Source organism: Bufo bufo, chromosome 5 (genome assembly GCF_905171765.1).
Source record: "Bufo bufo chromosome 5, aBufBuf1.1, whole genome shotgun sequence".
Classification (NCBI taxonomy): domain Eukaryota; kingdom Metazoa; phylum Chordata; class Amphibia; order Anura; family Bufonidae; genus Bufo; species Bufo bufo.
This window is the reverse complement of record NC_053393.1, coordinates 547,007,370-547,032,098: the sequence shown is the minus strand read 5'-3', so window position 1 is coordinate 547,032,098 and position 24,729 is coordinate 547,007,370. Positions and strand designations below refer to the sequence as shown.

Sequence of the window (24,729 nt, the reverse complement as noted above, 5' to 3'; positions counted from 1 at the left end):
CAGAAGCACATGTCTTTACTCTCCAGTGTAAACAGCAGGGAGGGCGGGTCTTTCATCTGATTGGCTGTCCTGACTTGCCTTCTCCCTTTTATTGGCTGAGCTGCTTGTCCTTCATTCCTGCTCCTGGATCACAGCAATACAGCGACTGGCAGCACCTGGGTAACCCTTTCCTAATCAGAGCTCTCCTGTACACTCTTTCAGTGCAACACAGGAGCTTCTGTTTTGCACAGTAATGACAGCCCTGCTGCTCTATTGATATTGTCATAGTGGTTCTTTAGGTAAGCAGAGATTGATTAATTAGCTCGGCCGAGAAATACACAGACACATGCAGATAGATATGTCTGAGGAGATCTACTTAGACCACCCCCAGCAGTTTATTTTATAGATATCTCATTATAGGAGTATCAAAATAATGAAGATGTTTACAGTACTTATGATTGGTCAGTACAAGTTATATAATTACACGTGATACATATTGGCAATAAGAGCCTTTCATAACAGAGTAATACATCATTGTGACAAGGTCCAAAAAGGAATAAAAGGTCATATTTCCACATTTAGTGTGGACGCATCCTAATGTTGGCTCATCAATATCCACAGTTCTTAGAATTTTAAGTACAATGTCATAAGGCCTACTTGATAATTGTCCAACAAACAACTTGCACAATGACCTTAGCCTGAGTAAATCTTTCAAGTGGAATATATGATAAAGGTTATACTGTTCTTTTTTTTAAATAAATATATATTTTTATTTTCCAAATCATAATATTAATACATAAAACAATATCAATCACAATGGTGTGCCCAGCATGGCAATCATAGACATCCTTACAAGAAAAATTCTACACAACATCCTAAGGACACCCTCAAGATAATATATAATAATAACTATATCAACCCCCCCCCCCCCCCATTGGCTGCCGTCCACTCCATTCATTGTTATATAGAATAGTATCAGTATGAATTATAGCTATGCAGCTCTGCGTGCAACTCTCCGTTTCCTTTCAATGTCCTCGTATACCCTAATTTTTTGGAGGTATGAACTCCACTCCCTTGTTGAGGGCGGGGAGACAGAGCCCCAATACTTTATCAATATAGCCTTAGCGACCATCAATCCCCGCATCCAAATCCGTCTGACCTGGGGCGGGACTTCCACTTCTGACCCATAATCTCCAAAGATCACTATCAAAATTCCCGGGTTGTAGTTCATTGAGCTCTCCTTTTGTAGGATAGTGAAGACCTCATCCCAATAACTTCTTATTTTGCTGCAGCTCCAAAGCAAATGGACATAGTTTGCGTTAACATATCCACATTTGGGGCAGCAGCAATCCCGATCTTTATTTTGGGGAAATTTTCCTTGGGTTTTAGGCGTATAATACAGTCTATGTAGTATCTTAAATTTAATTAGCCTATGCGCACTGGAAACTGTCGCCTTTCTCACATTCCTATAAATAGTAGACCACTGTAGTGGGGGGCAATTCAACTCTTGCTCCCACTTATCTGTGCTTTTGAAAGGCGTTACAGTTGCCAGTGCCATTCGGAATTTCGCATAAAGTCTAGATAACTTCACCTTTTCATACTTCTGGGCGTCACAAAAATCAAAAAATATATTCTCTCGTAGAAAAATAAGAACCCTATTCCTAGAGGTTTCAAATATATGTTTCAAACGTGCATACATAAATAAATCTAATGGTGAACTATCAGTAAAACCAAATTCCAAAAGTGATTTAAAGCGACCCATATAAAAAAGGTCAGACACCCTATTGATACCGTTACGTGACCAATAACCAAAATCTGTAATTTTGAAGAACTCCTCCAGCCCCCTGTTCTCCCACAGAGGGGTGAAAACAAACGGACCGGAAGATTTAAGGATCTTCTTCAGTCTGTTCCAAACCCTCTGCAGTGAGCACGGGATCGACAAGGACCTCCTCATCCCCATAAACCCAGTCTCCAAACATGCAAAAATATTATCAACTGGTTTATCAAAAACTTTTGTCAAATATCGTGAAAGTAAACTCTCTTTTGAATAACAGCAGCGCTAAATCTGTGCACATAAATAATAACCTTGAAAAAAAGGTAGTGACAGCCCACCATCTACCTCCGACAACCATAGATACCTCTGCTTTATACGCACCCTCTTCCTTCCCCAAATTAGATCATTGATCATAGTCTCCAACCTATGAAAAAAAATATCATCGATCCAGATTGGGGAGGCACACAACGGAAACAAAACTATCGGTAAGATAATCATTTTAATCAAAGCTATTCGGTCCGTTTGTGCCAATATCAATTTCCGCCAAGCGCTGATTTTGTCCCTAACTTTATTCAAAACCGGGGCCAGATTAAGATCATAAAACCTATTTATAGGGACCCCAATCTTAACCCCCAGATAATCTAAAGTATCATTAGGGGCCAAAACACGAACTCGCCTCCCCTCATCTACGGCTTTGCGGTTCAGCGGGAGGAGCGATGACTTTGACCAATTAATTCTATAACCTGATAGTTTGCCATATTCTTCTATTACCTCTATGACATACGGGAGAATTTTCCATCCCTGATCCAGGAACAGAATCACGTCATCGGCATATAAGCTTATTTTATCGCTCACTCCCGCAACTCCAAAACCATCTATACGACTATCTAAGCGAATCCCGGAAGCCAATGGTTCAATAAAAAGAGCGAAGAGGAGAGGAGACAGGGGACAACCCTGTCTCATCCCTCTCCGCATCATAACGGGGGAAGAGCTAATACCGTTAACACTAATAGATGCAACTGGCTGTGCATATAGCATTTGAGTCATTTCCAGGAACGAATTCCCAAGGCCAAAATGGGACATTGTAGCCCACAAAAAGGACCACTCCATCCTGTCAAACGCTTTTGCGGCATCTAAAGACAGAATGGAGTGGTCTACACTGCCCCCAACAGACAAATTCAAATAAACCCTATATAGACTCATCTGTATTTGCCGTCCCGGGATAAAGCCCGTCTGATTGGGATGTACCAAACTCGCTATAACCCTCTTTAGACGATTGGCCAAAATTTTTGCGAAAATCTTGTAGTCCGTATTTAAAAGTGATATGGGTCTATATGACCCCATATCACACGGATCCTTCTCCTTTTTTAAGACCAAGATAATCACTGCCTCTCTAAATGATGGAGGTAAAGAGCAGCATGACCGGGATTCATTCAGGACTAAAAGCAGGATCGGCAAAAGTACTTTAGCATGATACCTATATACAGTCATGTGAAAAAATTCGGACACCCTTTGAAAGCATGTGGTTTTTTGTAACATTTTTAATAAAAGGTTATTTCATCTCCGTTTCAACAATACAGAGAGATTAAAGTAATCCAACTAAACAAAGAAAACTGAAGAAAAGTCTTTTCAAGATCTTCTGTAAATGTCATTCTACAAAAATGCCTATTCTAACTGAGGAAAAAGATAGGACACCCTCACATGTATTCCCTCTTAAATTGGCTCAGATCTCACACAGGTATATCACACCAGGTGCACATAATTAGTAGATCGTTACTCTGCATGTTGAATGAGGCTTGCCCTATTTAAACCTCAGACATTTAGTTTGGTGTGCTCCTGACTGTTGAAGTGAGAGTGAGCACCATGGTGAGAGCAAAAGAGCTGTCAGAGGACTTCAGAAAAAAGATTGTAGCAGCCTATGAGTCTGGGAAGGGATTTAAAAAGATCTCAAAAGATTTTGAAATCAGCCATTCCACTGTCCGGAAGATAGTCTACAAGTGGAGGGCTTTCAAAACAACTGCCAACATGCCCAGGACTGGTCGCCCCAGCAAGTTCACCCCAAGAGCAGACCGCAAGATGCTAAAAGAGGTCTCCAAAAACCCTAAAGTGTCATCTCGAGAACTACAGCAGGCTCTGGCTACTGTTGATGTAGAAGTACATGCCTCTACAATCAGAAAGAGACTGTACAAGTTTAACTTGCATGGGAGGTGTGCAAGGAGGAAACCTTTGCTTTCCAAGAGAAACATCGAGGCCAGACTGACATTTGCCAGAGATAAAGTTGACAAAGACCAGGACTTCTGGAATAATGTTCTTTGGACAGATGAGTCCAAAATTGAATTATTTGGACACAACAGCAGAGGACATGTTTGGCGTAAACCAAACACAGCATTCCAAGAAAAGAACCTCATACCAACTGTGAAGCATGGAGGTGGAAGTGTCATGGTTTGGGGCTGCTTTGCTGCAGCAGGACCTGGTCAGCTCACCATCATAGAATCCACGATGAATTCTACTGTGTATCAGAAGGTGCTTGAAGAACATGTGAGACCATCAGTTAGAAAATTAAAGCTGAAGCGGAACTGGACCATGCAACATGACAATGACCCAAAACATACTAGTAAATCAACCAAAGATTGGCTGAAAAAGAAGAAATGGAGAGTCCTGGAATGGCCAAGTCAAAGTCCAGATTTGAATCCCATTGAGATGCTGTGGGGTGACTTGAAAAGGGCTGTACGTGCAAGAAACCCCTCAAACATCTCACAGCTGAAAAAGTTCTGCATTGAGGAGTGGGGTAAAATTTCCTCAGACCGATGTCGAAGACTGGTAGATGGCTACAAGAACCGTCTCACTGCAGTTATTTCAGCCAAAGGAGGTAACACTCGCTATTAGGGGCAAGGGTGTCCTATCTTTTTCCTCAGTTAGAATAGGCATTTTTGTAGAATGACATTTACAGAAGATCTTGAAAAGACTTTTCTTCAGTTTTCTTTGTTTAGTCGGATTACTTTAATCTCTCTGTATTGTTGAAACGGAGATGAAATAACCATTTATTAAAAATGTTACAAAAAACCACATGCTTTCAAAGGGTGTCCTAATTTTTTCACATGACTGTAGATCAAACGGCAATCCATCTGAGCCGGGGGCTGATTCATATTTTAGAGAGGAAAGGGTCGCCTGGAGTTCCTCTAAAAGAATGGGGGAGTCCAAGAGCTCTCTATCTTGAGAACATAACTGGGGGAGCTCTAATCTTTGAAGATATTGATCCATATCAGTACGGCTAGACATAGACTCAGATTTATAAAGGGCGGAATAATATCTCGCAAACTCCTCCCTTATCTCCACTGCAGAACTCACCCCAGCACCCTGTAAGCTCCTGATTTCTCTTATACTGGAAGACTCTCTCTGGTTGGCCACCAGACGAGCCAAAAACCTGCCCGTTTTACCAGATTCGCAGAAACGATTCTGGCCTTGAAATAGGAGCTTATGATGTGCTTTTTTATATAGGAGCGTCTTAAGCTGTAAGTTGGCCTCTTTTAACTGATTAATGGATTGCTCCGTATAGGAGTCAATTAATGCGGCGCGCAAACTCCTTATTAAGTCTGTCAATTGTTGTTCCTTGCGCCGTACTTCCGCTCTAAACCTGTTAATTTTACTAAAGTATAAGCCCCTTATATGGGCTTTCAAAGCGTCCCACACGTAGTGAATATGTGCCGATCCTACATTAAAGTCCCAAAATTCCTGAATATCTTGGTCTATTCGAGATTGCTCCCCTATCACATCAAACCAGTGCGGGTTCAGTTTAAAAATTCTACCTGTATTAGGGGCCTCCGCAAATATAACAAGAACTGGGGAGTGATCCGAGATTCCATGAGGTTCATACCTCATTCTCAGGACGCGACCGCACAGATCCCGACTTGCAAATGCCAGATCTATACGGGACATAGACCCGAATGACTGGCTAAAACATGAGAAGATTTTTTTATTGCCATAGAGGTGGCGCCAGATATCAACCAGCGCCAGCTCCTGGCATACAGCAGACAAGGGGGATCCCGCGCGCCCGCGCCCGGAGAACGACGAGAACCGATCCAGCTCAGGATCCGGTACTGCATTAAAGTCACCTGCCACTAATAGCGCACATTGATTTTTTGTGGATATATATTGGACTAACTGTGAAAACACCGTTGCATTAAATGGTGGGGGAATATAGATAAAAGCCAGTATGACCTCCTGCCCTTTCCAATACCCGTGGAGGAATACAAATCTCCCTTCTTTATCAATCAGGCTATCTAGCGGCTGATACTCCATCCCATGATGAATATATACGCTAACCCCTCTTGCATAAGAAGAGTAGCAAGCGTGGTACTCAAGAGAGGCCCATTTCCTTTTCAGTATGTAAATCCTGTCTAATGTAGCATGGGTCTCTAATAGTACCACAATCGCCGGCAGATGGCGGACCACGAGATCAAATACCACCGTCCTCTTCACCCTGTCTCCCAGCCCTCTCACATTCCAAAATAGAATGTTACACGGCATATCCTATGGATAAACGGAGTTTCTAACCCCCCTTTCTTAACGGAGAGGCACGCATATCTGCACAGCGACCGACGGCAGCCAATCCCTCCCTTAAACCCACCCCCAAAACAAACCCCTCTATGGTTGACAGGGCATTTCACAATACCCATCAACCTCTCTCCTACCACCAAACCTCCCCCCTGCCACCTCCCCTCATTAACCTCCCTCCTCACCCACCTTCCGTACTTTTCATAGGCCCTTTAGGTCCAACCATTGCACCGCTTCCGACTGTGTGGAGAAAAACCGCACAGAATCATTGTATACCACTCTCAATTTAGCGGGATATAACATTGAATAGTTAATCTTAGCTGCAATCAATCTTTTTTTCACATCAAAAAAAGATCTTCTTTTATTTTGGGTCTCTCGCGAGAAATCGGGAAAAATTGATATCAGATTACCGTTAAATTTTATATTTTCTACTTCTCTTTTGCGTCTAAGGACCCAATCCCGATCCTTTGTGCAAACAAATTTTGCCAGGATTGCCCTGGGAGGGGCCCCTGGAGGAGGTTTTTTGAAGGGGATTCTATGGGCTCTTTCCACACAGAAGGTAGACACATCATAGTCCGGTCCCAGACTTTCTACCAACCACTTCTGAATGAAATTTGACGGGTTATCCTGTTCTGCCCCTTCTGGAAACCCTACTAACCGCAGGTTATATCTACGAGACCTATCCTCCAGCTCTACCACTTTTCTTCTTAACCAAGAGCGGTCTTCATCTACCTCTTCTAGTCTGTTCTTTATTACACCGTTCTCTACGGTGACAGAGTTGACTGCAGACTCCAATTCCTTCACCTTTAGTCTCAACTTCGACATTTCGTCTCTTATTATGGTAACATCACCTTGAACTACTGCAAGGGAAGAAGTCAACTCTGCCACCGAAGTATTAGTAGCGTTTACTACTCCCAGTATATCCTGGAGTTTTTTTATTAATACTATCAAAACCTTCGATATGGGAGGAACTGCCCTTTGGTAAACCCCGTTCTAACTGATCCGTATTCTCTAATCCTGGCTCAATCTGAGAAGCAGATCTATGTACACCTCCTCTGGTTTTAGGTGGTGGTGACTTCAGAAATTTATCTAATCGGGCCTGTGGACTCCCCCCTGATCCTCCTTTTGGGGAGGTCACTCCTCCCGATTTGCGAAATTTTGCCGGCATTTTTATCTAAGTAAATAAGCTGCAGTTATACAGACACTTCAACGCCCCAACTATGGACCCAACTCAACCCCACAAAAAGACGGTTATTGATAGTATCAAATACTCATAGGCAGGAGAAAGTAAATTACAGGAAAATATAGCCCCGAAAAAGAGTGGATACTAGGTAGATGCACACCCCTACCCTCAAAATAGTTACAGACTAAAAAGATAGTTACATCCCTAAATATAAAATTATAAACGGTTACAGGTAATTATATAACAGTCATCACCTAGGGCAGGGAAAAGTACATAGCCACTAACAAACAAAATATAGTTGATAATCATTCTATAAGAATCATATACATGAAAGTGTGGCGGGACCACTAAATAACTATAACTTTTCAGTCACCCCGCTATAATAACAGAAGCGCCCAAGTAAGTTTCCCCCTGACGACTGCAATTTTCACAGGGGCAATCCATCTAGACGGACCATCCAAATAAATAGATAAAGGGAGACCTAACATCTATCCATGGAAAAGGGTCCTCCTGGGCCTTGTCGCTTCATCTGTAGAGAAGAGGGGGGGGGATACCGTTCCTTAAGTTCACAGGACCCAGCTCCAACGACCACAGCGAGGCATACAGCTGGCAGGAATCCAACAGGAATCCAACAAGGGCCACAGAAGGGCCACAGAAATTCCGAGAAGTATAATGCACCCCGACCTCACACCGCCCCCCGCAAACAACACCAAACCACTGCCGTCTCCAAAAGAATGTTAGTGTGTTAATAGATGGGAGATATCGCCGAATTCACCCGCCAGACACCAAACCCAGGCTCTCCACTCCACCCACGGACACCGCAGCTCAGAAACCCAGCAAGCTCACCAGCTCCAGCGCCCCCAATACCTCACAGGCAGCAGACCACATGCAGGCAAAACACAGGGACACCACCGATCAGAGGCAACGAACAACGTTAGGCGGGTCACAGCCGGCAGCGAACAAGGGGCAGAGCAAATACCATAGAGCGGGCCGCAGGCAGGCAGCGGATCAAGGCAGGCACCATAGGTCAGCAGCAGGCGGCAGGCGGGAGGACGAAGCGGCAGGCAACAGATCGCATCCAGCAGCAGAAGACCGCCCAGGACAGGCAACAGACGGCAAGCCACGCCAAAGCAGATCGCAGCAGGCGGCAGGTCGAAGCGGCCGGCGGCAAGTCCCATCAGGCAAGTCAAGTCAGGAGGTTACTCTAGGCAGATCACGGTCCCATCGGTCCCATCTGGGCTCGATTAGCCAGGGCCAGTCCGGTCTAGGATTGGCGTTCCTGCGGTGACACACATCCAGGAGCGAGGTGGGGAGAGAGAGGAGAGGGCAGCCAGAGGAGGAGCGCGGCACACCTACGTCATGCCGCTACACCTGCTCTTGTGGACTCTAACAGACATTTTGTTATACTGTTCTTACAGTGTATATAGCAGTTTATAGTGAGATGTATTAATGTCTATATAATTCTGGATATACCTTAAAACACCTCAATGTGATTACTCTCACAATATGCTAATGAGATCGCGGCAGCCAGATACAGGGAGAGAGGGGGCGGGCACCAAAGGCTCTGACGTCTCGTTTACAGAGCTGGGCCACTCCCTCAAGCAGGGGGAAGCTTGTAAACGAGACGTCAGTGCCTGAGAAGGGTTGATGACGTCGGGGGTCACATGACCCAAATCAGCAGTGTGGAAACAGCGCAAAATCAATAAAGTGAGTACATTAGAAATGTATCTTTAATGATGTATAAAGCAGCCCTAACACATATTTTTTTAAGTCGGATAACCCCTTTAAGGGGAGTTAAAAAAAAATTAACCCCTCCAGCGCTATTGTACTATGCATTCTGTATTCAGAATGCTATTATTTTCCCTTATAACCATGTTATAAGGGAAAATAATAATGATCGGGTCTCCATCCCGATCGTCTCCTAGCAACCGTGCGTGAAAATCGCACCGCATCCGCACTTGCTTGCGGATGCTTGCGATTTTCACGCAGACCCATTCATTTCTATGGGGCCTGCGTTGCGTGAAAAATGCACAAAATAGAGCATGCTGCGATTTTCACGCAACGCAGAAGTGATGTGTGAAAATTACCGCTCATGTGAACGGCCCCATAGAAATGAATGGGTCCTGATTCAGTTCACCTCATGCCTTGAACCCATTCAGAAAACAATAAAGGGCCATACCGCAATAAAACAACGGTTTAGATACACATACAGTGTCTCTGGAGTGAACCCTTATTGTAAACATGAATACAGATTCCGTGATATGTACTGCATTCAACAGATGTGACCAGGAAATTAGCTGGTACCGAAGAAAATCCCTGCCATCGTTGCACAATTTGCTCAATCTTATTATGTATTTCTCTTTGTTCGAACCATTGTTGATTTTCCCCTTCGTTAAAACTGTCATGAAGATCCCAAGTTTTCTCATGAAGCCAGGACTCTAAATGTGAGAGATACGGGTCTTCAGAAGCCAAGGAGGAGAAGTTAACGCAAACTGTGTTTTGAAAGTTTGGATCAAGAAGTTCTTTTATCAGCTCTCTTTCCCCTGACACCACTCTGATATCCTTCAGTTGCTTTAATAATGAATGGACAGTCTCCATCTCCAGCCATCTTCTGATGAGAAATGTCCTGATGTTCTTGTCCCTAAATGGAGATTTATCTTTCTTGGTGAGAATGTTCTCCAGATTAGACTCTTCCATATTTCCACAACGTATAGCTGGCAGTACTTGGGACAACTCTTTCTGGACTGTAGCCCTAAAATATTCAAAAAATTTCTTGAACTGGCTGATCTTGTTGAGAGCTGGGAAAATTATGGCCGCCGGATGTCTCATCAGATCGTTACACTCTATGACGACTTCTGACATCTGCTGCAGGATGTTCTCTGCTGTGAAAACCAGATGATCACTAATCTGTCTTACCAAGCTGGCAGCTCTGTCGTCCAAGTTTTTCAAGGGGTACAGCCAGACTTTTATAGGCACGGCCTTCTCCCCATCCTCTCCTAATAGTTTTGGGAGGCTGGCATAGGTTGTCACTGCTTCCTCGTAATTCACTGGGTTTTTCTCCAGAGCAAAGTCCCCATGAAACTTACAGTTGAACTGACGGACTTCTTCATTCCCTGCTTCATTCATATTCACCTCTCCTGTGAGATTTCCTATCTTCATGACCATTCCTGTAATTTTTCCTTTAACTTCTTTAGTAGTTTCAGCGTTGGAAATTTTTTTGTCAAATATGAAGAATGCCTGGGCTCCATATAAAATGCCGGTAACCACATGAGTTGCTATCCCTTTGTCTAACACATCTTTGTAGGTAATGTTCTTTTGGCAGAGGTGGTTCATACTGAGTTGATCAAACCTGGTGGTTCTCAAGTACTTCAGAGTGACTCTAGCTTGTTTATTCGATTCCTTTGTATCAGTAAAGTATTTTCCAGATCCCCCGACTTCGACCATGCCACTCCACAGACTGAGCTTTAGTTCTCCAGAGACATTCAGAGCAGACGACTTGCCAGAAACCGTGTCAGATGTCAGCACTTCAAAATCTGTGCAATTTTGAGGCGTTGTGGAAATATTGTTGGCCAGATCCTTTCTGTTCCATAGGGTAATGCCTAAGACCAAAGACAAAAGATCATTATGAATTACTTAGGGTAGAGGCAGATGTGACATAGGACACGATACAGTAGAAAACCAGCGCAGCCTGTGAAAATGAGGAAGTCCACACAACAACCCAAGTAAACACCTCACCGTGTTCGTGTTTTTTTTTTACATCCACATCCGTTCCGTTTGTCCGCAAATTTTGTAGGTTGTGTTTCTGTGTGTCTTCAGTTTTCTTTTGTGGTCCGCCCAAAAAAAACTGAAGGCTGTAATTCTTGAAATGTAATATATACAGGTTTCCCAGCAACCGCGAAAAAAAAAACGGATGCGGATGACATACGGATGGCTTCCATTGGTCATCCGCATTTTTTTTGCGGACCCATTGACTTCAATGGGTCCGCAAAACGTTTATTGCGGACAAGAATAGGACATGCAATACTTTTTTTGCGGATGGGAAACACAGGCACAGCGGACACGGAAAATAAATCGTTGACTACACCGCAATTTTAACGGCTCCATAGAAATGCATGGGTAACCATCCGATCAGCCCAAAAAAAATGGAACGGACGCAGAGAAAAACATGTAGCCTTAAGGCTGCCGCCGACACTCTGGCCCGCCATCATTATAGTCAATGGGGCCGGAGTGGTAGTCCGGGGGCACGCGTGCACTAGCGGCAGCACGGATCCGACAGGCTGTTCACCCGCCGGAACAGCCTGCCGGAGTTCCTTGCCGCTAGTGTGAAAGTAGCCTAAGGTCTCATTTCTATGGGGATTCTGGAGTCCCAATAGGAAGGCTTGGTGATGGCCAAACCCGGCACCGCCGGCCTCATGTTAGGCTTCGTTTTAGAAATAGGTGCGGGTTCCAGAGGTGGGACCCGCAGCTATCAGACTAGCGATATGCCCCATTGTCTGAGATGACACAACCCCTTTGAGACAAGATATCATTTTGCTTATGGAGTTACCTGGAACAAGTTTCTCTTCATAACAATCGTACAACATCCCGAGAGAGAAGGGGCGTCCTAGAGATGGGATTTCTAAAGTCATTTTGATTGATGTCCTTGGTTCTCCTGCAGGGAAATAGAGCATCGCAGCCTGATGTCAGTACATGAAGGGCTTGTTACGTCTGCACCTGGACTTTGTGTTCACCTTTAAATATCATGTATCTATCTACATACAGATATAAAGTAAATGACATTACATTAAACACACCGTTACTCACCTAGTCCTGATCCTTAGTTTTAGCGTGTCCAAAGCTGAATTCACAATTCTGTAGGTGTCAGAAGTGAAATCTCCCAGCATTCCTTTCTGGTTCAGCCTCTTGTCATTTAAAGGGGGAGACAACGAGACAGTGCTATCAGAGCCTACATTATGTACAGGGAGGCAGTACTATCTGTACCTACATCATTTACAGGGAGAACATTGAGGCAGTACTATCTGTACCTACATCATTTATAGGGAAGTAGTACTGTCTGTACCTACAGATGTAGTAGGGTTAACACGCATGCTTTATTAAACGTGTTATCTAAACTAAATGCGTTAAGCAAACACCTTCAATTGCTTTTGTTTCAAGATAATTCAAATTTCTTAAGTCATTGTGTTAAGAGTTTGTGTGCTAACCCTGCTACATCTGTACATGAGACAGGTAGGCAGTACTATCTGTACCTACATCATATACAGGGGGAGGCAGTACTATCTGTACCTACATCATTTACAAGCAGAGACAGGGAGGCAGTACTATCTGTACCTACATCATGTACAGGGGGAGGCAGTACTATCTGTACCTACAAAATTTACAAGGAGACACAGGGAGGCAGTACTATCTGTATCTACATCATATACAGGGGGAGGCAGTACTATCAGGGCCGTCTTTAATATTGATTGGACCCGGGGCAAAAATTTACTTGGGCCCCCTGGATCCCGCCTTCCCACACATTAGCAGGCAATCACGCCCTCTACCACAACACACACACAAAAAATCCACACCCCTGGTAGAGTCCAGTGAATGACTGTAAATACTTCCAGTTCTGAAGACTCCAGCGGCTCAGGATCAGTGCTCTGGGCAGCTGGGCTCAGGCTGGAAGTGGGCACCGCTCTGCAGGAAGGAGACCGGGGCTCGGCTCACCCTAGCATTACAGTGCACCCCACAGTATGCAGTATAGCACCCCACACTATACAGTACCCCACAGTATATAGTAGAGCAGTATAGCAGCCCACAGTATACAGCACCCCACAGTATAGCACCTCACCGTATACAGCACCCCAAACTATACACAATACAGCCTCCCCACACTATACAGTACAGCAGTATAGCACTCCACACTATACAGCACCCCACTATACAGTAGTTTACAGTATATTAACATAACAGCCCCTGTCACCTTTTTCTGATGTAATCTTCACACAAAAAAGCTCCACAGTTAAAGAGGACCTTTCACCAGAATAAAGTATGTAAACTGACTATACAGACGTGTAGAGCGGCGCCCAGGGTTCCCCTGCACTTACTCTTATCCCCGGGTGCCGCTCCGTTCTCGGTTATAGCCTCCGGTATAGTCATAGTTAGGCTCCACCCAGTGGAACCTGCCGCGGTCTCCTTCTCCTATGCTGTAGCGCTGGCCAATCGCAGCGCTCAGCTCATAGCCTGGCTATGAGCTGAGCGCTGCGATTGGCCAGCGCTACAGCATAGGAGAAAGAGACGCCGGCAGGTTCCCCTGGGTGGAGCCTAACTATGACTATACTGGAGGCTATAACCGGAGAACGGAGCGGCACCCGGGGATAAGAGTAAGTGCAGGGGGGTCCCTGGGCGCCGCTCTACACGTCTGTATAGTCAGTTTACATACTTTATTCTGGTGAAAGGTCTTCTTTAACTTCTGCAACACTCCTGGTAGGACCTGTGATGACCTCATAGTCATGTGACCAGTAATATTGCTAGGTTACTGGTCACATGGTGATGATGTCATCTAAGGTCCTAGATCACAGCTCTAACACAGTACGATGCCTGGACTCAGTGCCGGCAGGCATGGCAGCACCCCCTGTGTAGCTGACAGCCTGACACCCGGGGCAGTGGCTAGCAGGGCTCAAGAGGCAGCTGCCTTGGGCCCCCCAGGAGCAACTGGGCCCGGGGCAGCTGCCCCTTGGTAAAGACGGCCCTGAGTACTATCTGTACCTACATCATTTACAAGGAGAGACAGGGAGGCAGTACTATCTGTACCTACATCATTTACAAGCAGAGACAGGGAGGCAGTACTATCTGTACCTACATCATATACAGGGGGAGACAGGGAGGCAGTACTATCTGTACCTACATCATTTACAAGGAGAGACAGGGAGGCAGTACTATCTGTACCTACATTATTTACAAGCAGAGACAGGGAGGCAGTACTATCTGTACCTACATCATTTACAAGGAGAGACAGGGAGGCAGTACTATCTGTACCTACATCATACACAGAGGGAGACAGGGAGGCAGTACTATCTGTACCTACATGATTTACTGGGAGAGAACAGGGAGGTAGTAACAACACTGCCTTAATCATTTATAAAAAGGAAGAACGACAAGTGCCTACATTATTTACTGCTAGAGACAAGAAAACAACACAATACCTACATTACTGGAGGCAGTACTATCAGTGCCTATATAATTCACAAGGACAGACAAAGAGGCAGTACTATCCAGACCTACATTTACAGGGAAACACATATAAATGTCACTGTAATTGTACTGACCTGGAGAGTTAGGAGAACAGGTCAGTTATATCTCATAGAGAACGCCACAAATCCCCCCCCCCCCACCCCCTTGTCACGTGCCGGAGGCCCAAGGCAGACGTCTAGGATGTCAAGCGAACAGGACACAGGCAAAACAGACCATGACAGTAAGCAGGTTAGGCAATAGTGGTAGCACTACCACAGAACCAAGTGCACGGACAGACCAGAGGAAAAACCCTGAGAGCGGAGATACAGCCCCCCCACACTATACAGTTATTCACAGAGCCCCTGGTGGTGGTGATGAACTGGGCCGAGGACTCACTGGTCGCTCCTCTAGGAAAGTCCTCTAGCACTTGGCGGGGACGTGATGACGTAGTCACGCTATGTTGCGCCCTCCTCCTCGCCACACTGATCCATGCTCTATCCTGGATGATCTGAGCGCTCTATCGCATGCAAGTCCTGTTACATCTCCGGACCTCCTCAGCATCTCTCCCGCTTCTTTGCCGTGCCGAGACTGCCTGTTGCTATGTGCCACTTCCTGGAGGATTCCTCTCCCTGGTCCTTCTTTGTTCCCTTCTACCTCTCCGGTTCTTCCGCTTCATCGCTCTCCGACGGCCCTAGTATTCAGATTTGAAGAAGACGCGCTCCGTCTCCCCGTCATGTCCTCCTTTGTTTGTTTGATCGTTTCATTCTTCCCTTCCTTTCTTTGTGTACTACCCCCAACATCCTGGCTGTGTTTTATTAGATTAAACGATTTCCATTACTCGTTGCCTCTATGATTATATTGCTGGAATGGTGATTGCTGCATTTTGTATAAACTTTTTTCCTCTTTTGGATGAATTGTTTTTCTTTTGAGCGCCATCTTCCTTTCTGGTAATTAATATAAATTAGGCAAAGAGAGGAGGGAGAGGAGAAAGTCAGAAAAAGAAAGAGGGGAGGAAAATAAATAAAAGAGAAAAGTAAGAGTGCAGAGGGCAGGTCCCATGCCAGGGGTCGCTTCTACAGGTGGTATGTCAGTTCTTAGAGTTTTTGTCATGACCCCAGTTTCATTTCAGCAACGAGGGACTAAGTCCCCCTATGTAGAATGTGATGGTAGAACCCTCAGGTATAAGCAACCCTCATACCAGAGTGGTATGAGGGTTACCTATAGTGTCCCTATAGGTGCGGCTTTGCACTTGTCACGGTGCTCCTACCTGGGTATCCGGAACCCCAAGTGTGGTCGTCCGCGGCAGTGATAATAGGGTGAATAGTTGAGGAATTTGCAGAATAAATGGAGTCCAGAATTTTATTGAAGTTGAAACAGCTTTACTTGATTACACTTGCATCAGGAAACAATCTTCCAAACCTTATCTTGGTTATCAGCAAGCTTTGGCTTAAGTTTTGGCAGGCAAACACATTCGGCTTTGCTACATCTGTCACTTTCTTTGGCTCTGCTGTGCTATCAGATTAAATAGAAACTTTTCCTTTCTGCTGTATTTAGTTTAATGTAGTCTGACTCTGTCTTTCTCCTGATCTGTATCTTTCTCTTTATCCAGGGAATCTTTCTTCCAAGCTTTGGAGGCATTCAGCTTAGATCTACGGGCCCAGCAGAGCAGACAGTGCTCTGCTGGTTGGAACACAGCCATCCCCTTGCAGGGGGTACTCTATACTGTCTTCTGCAGGCTTGCCCAGCACGGACGAGGACCTGCTCCTTCCCCTTACAGGGGATCCCTTAGACTGACCTTCACTAGCTAAACTCTTCCCTCTCTAGAGAAGGCTAGAATGGATAGAAGGTTCCATTCCAGGCAAACTAGCTCTGCCAATACTGCCGCCATCTGTTGGTGAACCAGGTACATTACACTTAAACAGTTGCAAAATCAGCAATACAGATTCACATTATCCAGGATATGGAAATAAATACACATGATGACACAGAATCACCCTTAGGAGATAGTAGGGGCGGAAAAAAGGTGGTAATGCCACTGTGGGGTGTTACATAAGAAAGGGAAAAAAAAAGAGAAAAAGCAGAAGAAACGAAGAAAAGTTATTATTAAAGGGAAAAGATGGGAAGGGGGAGAAAAAAAGGGCAAGAGGAAGGGAAGAAAAAAAAATGGCCCCTAAGCAAAATAGGCGTTCTGCTGAACATACATCGGTCAAAACAGGCCAGAAACTGACAGCATTGTCTAAAATTGATCAATTTTTGAAGTCCCCAAAGGTTGTCCCTACAAGAGCGGGACATAAAGGGTCGCAAGATGTGGATGTAGTTAAAAAAGGTGGATCCAATATGCAAGAAGTTTCTGACTATTAGCGTTGATCGCAAATATTCTAATTCCAATTTTTATCGCGAATATTGGCACTTTGAGAATTCGCGAATATCTAGAATATAGTGCTATATATATATTTGTATTCGTGAATAGTCAAAAAAAAAATTCATCCGAACCCATGATCCCTCACTGCTTCTTAGGAGTAGAGTTGATCGCAAATTTTTGTATCGCAAATTTTTTTATTTCCGATTTTCGCATTTAAGAAAATAATGACTGGAGATCACGAATTCTCGAATATATGAAGAATATTCGCGAATTTGAATATTGCCCCTGCCTCTCATCACTGCTGACTATTACATTCAGGAGGTGGGGCCGGAGAGAGATGATGTTACTGTTTTGTCCAAAGGCGAATCCTCACCACTGAATAAAATTCTAGGTGCGGTAAAAAAAACTGAAAGTTAATTAAAGTAATCTCTACTCAACTTGGGGTAATTCAGACCGATGTGGCTCTGATAAGAGATGAGGTTTCTAAAATACGGGACAGAGTAACTACTGTAGAAAAATCTGTAGAGGTCCTGGAGAAGGAAGTTAAAATTTTTAAAATGGAAATTCCTATGTTGAGATCTGAGGGTAACGCCCTTAAAGGGTTTCTACCACCACATTTTGACCTAATTAGCTGTCAGACACTAGCGATCTGCTAGTGTCTGCTCTACCTAACCCTGCTATTGTAATCCCTTTCTCTGCAGCGGTTACCCTAAAAAACGAACTTTTATTGCTATGCAAATGAGCCTCTAGGTGCTATGGGGGCGTCTTTTCAGCACCTAGAGGCTCCGTCTACTCACGATTTTTGCCGCCCAGCTCGTCCCTCCAGCCCGCCCCTCTCCTCTAGATTGACAGCCTACTTCTCTCCATCTTGGCCGAATTCTCGCGCCTGCACCGTGTGCTTCTGTATTCGGCACAGGCGCAGTGACACTTCCGTAGGGGTGTAGTTTCTTAGATGGGGTCACTTTTATGGAGTTTCTACTCTAGGGGTGCATCAGGGGTTCTTCAAAAGGGACATGGTGCCAAAAAAAAAAGGCCATCAAAATCTGCCTTCCAGAAACCATACGGCGTTCCTTTCCTTCTGCGCCCTGACGTTAGGTTATACAGCAGTTTACGACCACATATGGGGCATATCTGTAAACTGCAGAATCAGGGTAATAAATATTAAAATAAATAAAATAAAAATATTAAAATAAAAGTTTTGTTTGGCTGTTAACCCTTGCTTTGTTACTGGAAAAAAACGGATTAAAATTGAAAATTTGCCCAAAAAATAGCTGTTTTGGCACCGTTATTTTATTTTTTTGACCGTGTTCCTCTGAGGGGTTAGGTAATGGGGTATTTTTATAGAGCAGATTCTTACGGACGCGGCGATACCTATATTTATTTAGGTTTTACACTATATTATCCTTTTATAAACAAAAAAAATACATTTTAGTATCTCCATAGTCTAAGAGTCTTTTTTTTTATTTTTTTAGCCGATTACCTTAGGTAGGGGCTAATTTTTTGCGGGATGAGAGGACGGTTTTATTGGCACTATTTTGAGGGGCATATGACTTTTTGATCGCTTGCTATTACACTATTTGTCAGGTAAGGTGACAAAAAAATACCTTTTTTTTGCACCGTTTTTTTTTTTGACCGTGTTCATCTGAGGGGTTAGATCATGGGGTATTTTTATATAGCAGATTCTTACGGATGCGGCGATACCTAATATGTCTATGTTTTTTACATTTATTTAGGTTTTACACTATGTTATCCTTTTATAAACAAAAAAAAAACATTTTAGCATCTCCATAGTCTAATAGTCAGTTTTTTTTTGTTTTTAGCCGATTATCTTAGATAGGGGCTCATTTTTTGCGGGATAAGAGGACGGTTTTATTGGCACTATTTTGGGGAGCATATGACTTTTTGATCGCTTGCTATTACACTATTTGTGAGGTAAGGTGACAAAAAAATACTTTTTTTTGCACCGTTTTTATTTAATTTTTTTGACCATGTTCATCTGAGGGGTTAGGTCATGGTGTATTTTTATGGAGAAGATTCTTACGGACGTGGCGATACCTAATATGTCAACTTTTTTTGTTTATTTTAGTTTTACAAAATAATATTTTTTTAAATGTTTTGTTTTTGTCTAAGAACCATATTTTTTTTTTTCTGTTTGTCAGTGGCTAAATGGAATTAAAATTGGGGAAGGGGATTAGAAATGTAGTACTCCATGGAAGTGTGGTACTCCCTGAAGCAACCAATAATGCAGAGGCCCGGATGATCGGGGCACGTGTCACACTGAGTAGTGGTGTCCCGTATCCCCCTCCTGTGACACACTCTGCACTTTTTTGGGATCCGTCCCTTCTTTCCAGTATGGGGGACCACACCTGGAAAGTGTTGGCCAGGGACGATCCGGGCGCCTCCAGTTCCCGAGGTACTCCGGCCTGCTCTTTCCCGGTCAGAAAAGATCAGGGCCTTGAGGACTGCCTCATAGAACTGAAGGAATGTCCCTGTGCTGCCAGCGCTCCGGGACAGGGGTGATGCCGTTACCGTGAATTGTAGACAGTACAAGGACATCCCTCTTGTCCTTATATCTGACCAGCAACAGGTTTCCACTGGTAAGGGCACGGGTCTCACCCCTGGGAATAGGTACCTGGAGGGGGTGGGTAGGGAGGCCGCGTTGATTTTTCCGCACGGTCCCACAAGCGGACGTGGATCTGGAACAAGGGGATACTAGTATAAAAGTTATCCACGTACAGGGGTGACACTTATGGGGGGATCTGTGGGTGACACTTATGGGGGGGATCTGTGGGTGACACTTATGGGGGGGATCTGTGGGTGACACTTATGGGGGGGATCTGTGGGTGACACTTATGGGGGGATCTGTGGGTGACACTTATGGGGGGGATCTGTGGGTGACACTTATGGGGGGGATCTGTGGGTGACACTTATGGGGGGGATCTGTGGGTGACACTTATGGGGGGGATCTGTGGGTGACACTTATGGGGGGGGGATCTGTGGGTGACACTTATGGGGGGGATCTGTGGGTGACACTTATGGGGGGAATCGGTGGGTGACACTTATGGGGGAATCGGTGGGTGACACTTATGGGGGGGATCGGTGGGTGACACTTATGGGGGATCGGTGGGTGACACTTATGGGGTATCTGTGGGTGGCTCTTATTGTGGTCTCTGGATGGCACTGTTATGGGGATCTGTGTATGACACTGTTATGGGGGGGATCTGTGTATGACACATATATAGCATCTTATGCTATGTGTCATCCACAGATCCCCTCTATAACAGTGTCCCTGTAGTGAATGACCCTCAATACAGGGGGTGGGGGTCGCATCTGCTTTTATAATGACAGCGGGGCCCGTGCAGTGACTGTATTCTACTACGCGGGCCCTGCTCACTGTATAATCGTATCTGTATTCTGTAATAATTAATTGTGTATATAATCTAATCGCATAATCAGCGCTACTTACAACTACAAGCGCTCGGTAGGTAGCAGAGAGGAGGCAGGCCGGGAGGACGGGCGCTGGCAGCGTGAGTCACTACGTCATGCGCCCACGCCGCCTGCTTCATTCATAAAGTGGGCGGTGCAGGCGCGTGACGTAGTGAGTGACGCGCCGCCCGCCCGTCCTCCCTCCTCTCTGCTACCTACCGAGCGCTTGTAGTTGTAAGTAGCGCTGATTATGCGATTACATTATATACACAATTAACTATTACAGAATACAGATACGATTATACAGTGAGCGGGGCCCGTGTAGTAGAATACAGTCACTGCACGGGCCCCGCTGTCATTATAAAAGCAGATGCCGGCCCCCAGCTCCTCCTCCCTCACAGCTGATACACCCGCCGCGCGGCATCGCGGCGGGTGTATCATTGAAAATACGGCAAAATCAGCAGCATTCACCCCATAAGACACACTGCTATTTTCCCCCCACTTTTGGGGGGAAAAAAGTACGTCTTATAGGGCGAAAAATACGGTAATAGATGGGGTTTGAGAAACACTTCCAATTGTCCACGGTGTGATTCACCTGAGGCCGATCATTTACATATGTTTTGGACCTGTACAGAACTAGAAGAATATCGGAGGGCAATACACAACATTAACGGAGGTGATGGGCGTGGCTTCACAGAGGTGGGTGTGGTTATCGGTTTGGGGTCGTGACCGGTGAGGTCCGGCTTTCTTGGGTGAAGCCAGTGGCCACCCTATGCTCCACCCGCCTGGACATCCTGTGCAGTGACATCATGTGCAGACAGCGCAGTGGCAGTATGACAAGGCAGGGTGATGTTTAACCCCCTCAGCCCCCTTAGCTTAAACACCCTTAATGACCAGACCACTTTTTACACTTCTGACCTACACTACTTTCACCGTTTATTGCTCGGTCATGCAACTTACCACCCAAATGAATTTTACCTCCTTTTCTTCTCACTAATAGAGCTTTCATTTGGTGGTATTTCATTGCTGCTGACATTTTTACATTTTTTTATTAATCAAAATTTACCGAAATTTTTGCAAAAAAATTTCATTTTTCACTTTCAGTTGTAAATTTTTTTTTAAAAAAAAATACATTTATATATACATTTTTCTCTAAATTTATTGTTCTACATGTCTTTGATAAAAAAAAATGTTTGGGTAAAAAAAAATGGTTTGGGTAAAAGTTATAGCGTTTACAAACTATGGTACAAAAATGTGAATTTCCGCTTTTTGAAGCAGCTCTGACTTTCTGAGCACCTGTCATGTTTCCTGAGGTTCTACAATGGCCAGACAGTACAAACACCCCACAAATAACCCCATTTCGGAAAGTAGACACCCTAAGGTATTCGCTGATGGGCATAGTGAGTTCATTGAACTTTTTATTTTTTGCCACAAGTTAGCGGAAAATGATGATTTTTGTGACAAAAAATAAAAACTTCCATGAACTCACTATGCCCATCAGCGAATACCTTGGGGTGTCTTCTTTCCAAAATGGGGTCACTTGTGGGGTATTTATACTGCCCTGGCATTTTAGGGGCCCTAATGCGTGAGAAGTAGTTTGAAATCCAAATGTGTTAAAAATGCCTTGTGAAATCCTAAAGGTGCTCTTTGGAATGTGGGCCCCTTTGCCCACCTAGGCTGCAAAAAAGTGTCACACATGTGGTATCGCCGTACTCAGGAGAAGTTTTTACATATACCCATGCTGGGTGAGAGAAATATCTCTAAAAGACAACTTTTCCCATTTTTTTATACAAAGTTGTTATTATAGAGAGATATTTCTCTCACCTAGCATTGGTATATGTAAAAAGACACCCCAAAACACATTGCCCTACTTCTCCTGAGTACGGCGATACCACGTGTGACACTTTTTTGCAGCCTAGATGCGCAAAGGGGCCAAAATTCCTTTTAGGAGGGCATTTTTAGACATTTGGATCCTAGACTTCTTCTCACGCTTTAAGGCCCCTAAAATGCCAGGGCAGTATAAATACCCCACATGTGACCCCATTTTGGAAAGAAGACACCCCAAGGTATTCAATGAGGGGCATGGCGAGTTCATAGAAGATTTTTTTTTTGGGCACAAGTTAGCGGAATTATTTTTTTTTTCTCACAAAGTCTCCCTTTCCGCTAACTTGGGACAAAAAGTTAAATCTTTCATGGACTCAATATGCCCCTCACGGAATACCTTGGGGTGTCTACTTTCCGAAATGGGGTCACATGTGGGGAATTTATACTGCCCTGGCATTTTAGGGGCCCTAAAGCGTGAGAAGAAGTCTGGAATCTAAATGTCTAAAAAATTTTACGCATTTGGATTCCGTAAGGGGTATGGTGAGTTCATGTGAGATTTTATTTTTTGACACAAGTTAGTGGAATATGAGACTTTTTTTTTTCTTACAATCTCCGCTAACTTGTGCCAAAAAAATGTCTGAATGGAGCCTTACAGGGGGGGTGATCAGGGAGTCTATATGGGGTGATCAGGGGTTAATAAGGGGTTAATAAGTGACAGGGGGGTGTAGTGTAGTGGTGTTTGGTGCTACTTTACAGAGCTGCCTGTGTCCTTTGGTGGTCGATCCAAGCAAAAGGGACCACCAGAGGACCAGGTAGCAGGTATATTAGACGCTGTTATCAAAACAGCATCTAATATACCTGTTAGGGGTTAAAAAAAAAATCGCATCTACAGCCTGCCAGCGAACGATCGCCGCTGGCAGGCTGTAGATCCACTCGCTTACCTGCAGTTCCTGTGTGCGCGCGTTCACAGGAAATCTCGCGTCTCGCGAGATGACGCATAGATGCGTGACTCTGCCTGAGACAGCCGCCTCCGGAACGCGATCATGCGTTAGGCGGTCCGGAGGCGGTTAAAGGGACCACGACTGCCGCAATTTTGAAGTGAGAAAATGAGTGGGCCCCCTAATGAACAGTGGCCCCCGACACTTGCTCGGGTATGCCCGGTGGTGAGGCCGGCCCTCGGAGGGATGGTGACTTTCTTCCTGCAGCTCACGCTTAGACAGCACAGTGCTGCTGTCTGAGAGTGAGCTGTTCAAAAGGACATCCCTGTGTCTGTCCAGGCCCTGCGCCGGACGGAGGGCAGAAAGTCTGAAAGCCGGACTGTCCGGCCTAAAACCGGACCTCTGGCCACCCTAGGGGCAGGCTGCTGTGGAGGTCACAGTTAAGGGGATAGTCCGCTATGGAGGTCAGTGTAAAGGGGCAGATTGCTGTAGAGGCCACTGTTAAAGGGGCGGGCCCCTGTGGAGGTCACTGTTAAAGGGGTGTTGTGCGGTGGAACTCCCTGTTAAAGGGGCAGGCTGCTGTGAAGGTCAAAGTTAAGGGGTTGGGCTGCTGCTGTGGAGGTCCCATTTTAAGGAGACGTGGCACTGTGGGGGGGGGGGGGGTCAGTGTTAAGGGGTGGGGGCTGTAGAGGTCACTGTTATAGTGGATAATGTCAATATCCTGCTGTGGTTTTGCGAGGGGTCCGCACCAGGAGTGGCCCTGGACATTCTTGCCGTGGTCTTGAAAAACCCTCAGTCTCATGAACTTCAGTGTCTCAGTCGTCTCCCATTGAAAACAATGGGAAATGATTTCAGCGCAGATGCAGCCTTGCACAAAATCCACACTGAAACCTGCGCCTAAAATCCTCAGTGTGATCTAGTCTGCATGACGGCGCTGGTCTGTCGAGAAATGTCCGCACCAGACAGCGATATACGTGTTCTCTTACCAGCAGCTCCGGTGTCCACCGCCTCACCCCGGTAATGGAGTCACAGCCTAGGAACAGTTTCACTTTCAGCTTGGGCATTCCATGCAGACAGCTCCACCTAGTGGTCATACAGAGGTGCTGCGCCCCCCACATAAACTGATCATGAAAGCAGAATTTCTAAGGGGCACTGATAAGGGGGGAGGGGGAGCATTTTTTTTGTGATTTTTTTTTTCCACTGCCACAGCTGTATGACGCCTAGTTTTATGTGGGAGAAATTAGATTTTTTTTATTTTTTAGAACATTTGTATTGTATATACTTTTTTTTTGTTTACATTGCAAATATAGAAAAAGCCATTTTGGACGTTGCTTTTTTTTTTTTTACTTTATTGTTACTTAATTTCGGTCATGTGGATACCCAATAAGTGGGTTTTTTGTCACTTATTTTTGTCAATTTTTCTGTCAATTACAATCGCTTATTTATTATCATTCATGCAAGCTTTTTTTTTTAATAC

At 44.8% G+C, this 24,729-nt stretch overlaps 1 protein-coding gene and 1 long non-coding RNA gene across 4 annotated transcripts in view; both read right to left on the bottom strand.

The window, feature by feature from the left end:
• Positions 1-265: 265 nt before the first annotated feature.
• Positions 266-24,729, bottom strand: part of LOC121000753 — a 29,972-nt gene continuing 5,508 nt past the window's right edge. The window contains exons 2-5 of the long non-coding RNA XR_005778888.1: positions 22,395-22,405; positions 6,390-6,397; positions 6,005-6,015; positions 266-677 (exon numbers count right to left, since the gene is read on the bottom strand). This is a non-coding gene — a long non-coding RNA (uncharacterized LOC121000753). The remainder of the gene's footprint in view (positions 678-6,004; positions 6,016-6,389; positions 6,398-22,394; positions 22,406-24,729) is intronic.
• On the bottom strand, positions 9,616-24,384 carry LOC121000752 (neoverrucotoxin subunit alpha-like). 3 transcript variants are annotated; one of them, XM_040431376.1, is made up of 4 exons: positions 24,239-24,383; positions 12,294-12,389; positions 12,037-12,141; positions 9,616-11,089 (listed from the first exon to the last, which is right to left on the bottom strand). In XM_040431376.1, exons 3-4 carry the CDS (start codon positions 12,116-12,118, stop codon positions 9,687-9,689), a joined length of 1,485 nt encoding a protein of 494 aa, XP_040287310.1. In that variant the 5' UTR covers positions 12,119-12,141; positions 12,294-12,389; positions 24,239-24,383; the 3' UTR covers positions 9,616-9,686. The 3 variants fall into 3 exon arrangements, with proteins under 3 accessions (XP_040287310.1, XP_040287309.1, XP_040287311.1); XM_040431375.1 differs by lacking the exon at positions 24,239-24,383 and adding an exon at positions 15,970-16,041 and having other exon boundaries at positions 12,294-12,391; XM_040431377.1 differs by lacking the exon at positions 12,294-12,389 and having other exon boundaries at positions 24,239-24,384.

Bases quoted from the DNA above. Each gene is read 5' to 3' on its own strand.
- LOC121000752 (XM_040431377.1), bottom strand. From the start codon at position 12,118: ATGACTTTAGAAATCCCATCTCTAGGACGCCCCTTCTCTCTCGGGATG. The intron at 11,090-12,036 runs GTAACTCCATAA...CTTTGGTCTTAG, and splicing joins TGAAGAGAAACTTGTTCCAG to GCATTACCCTATGGAACAGA.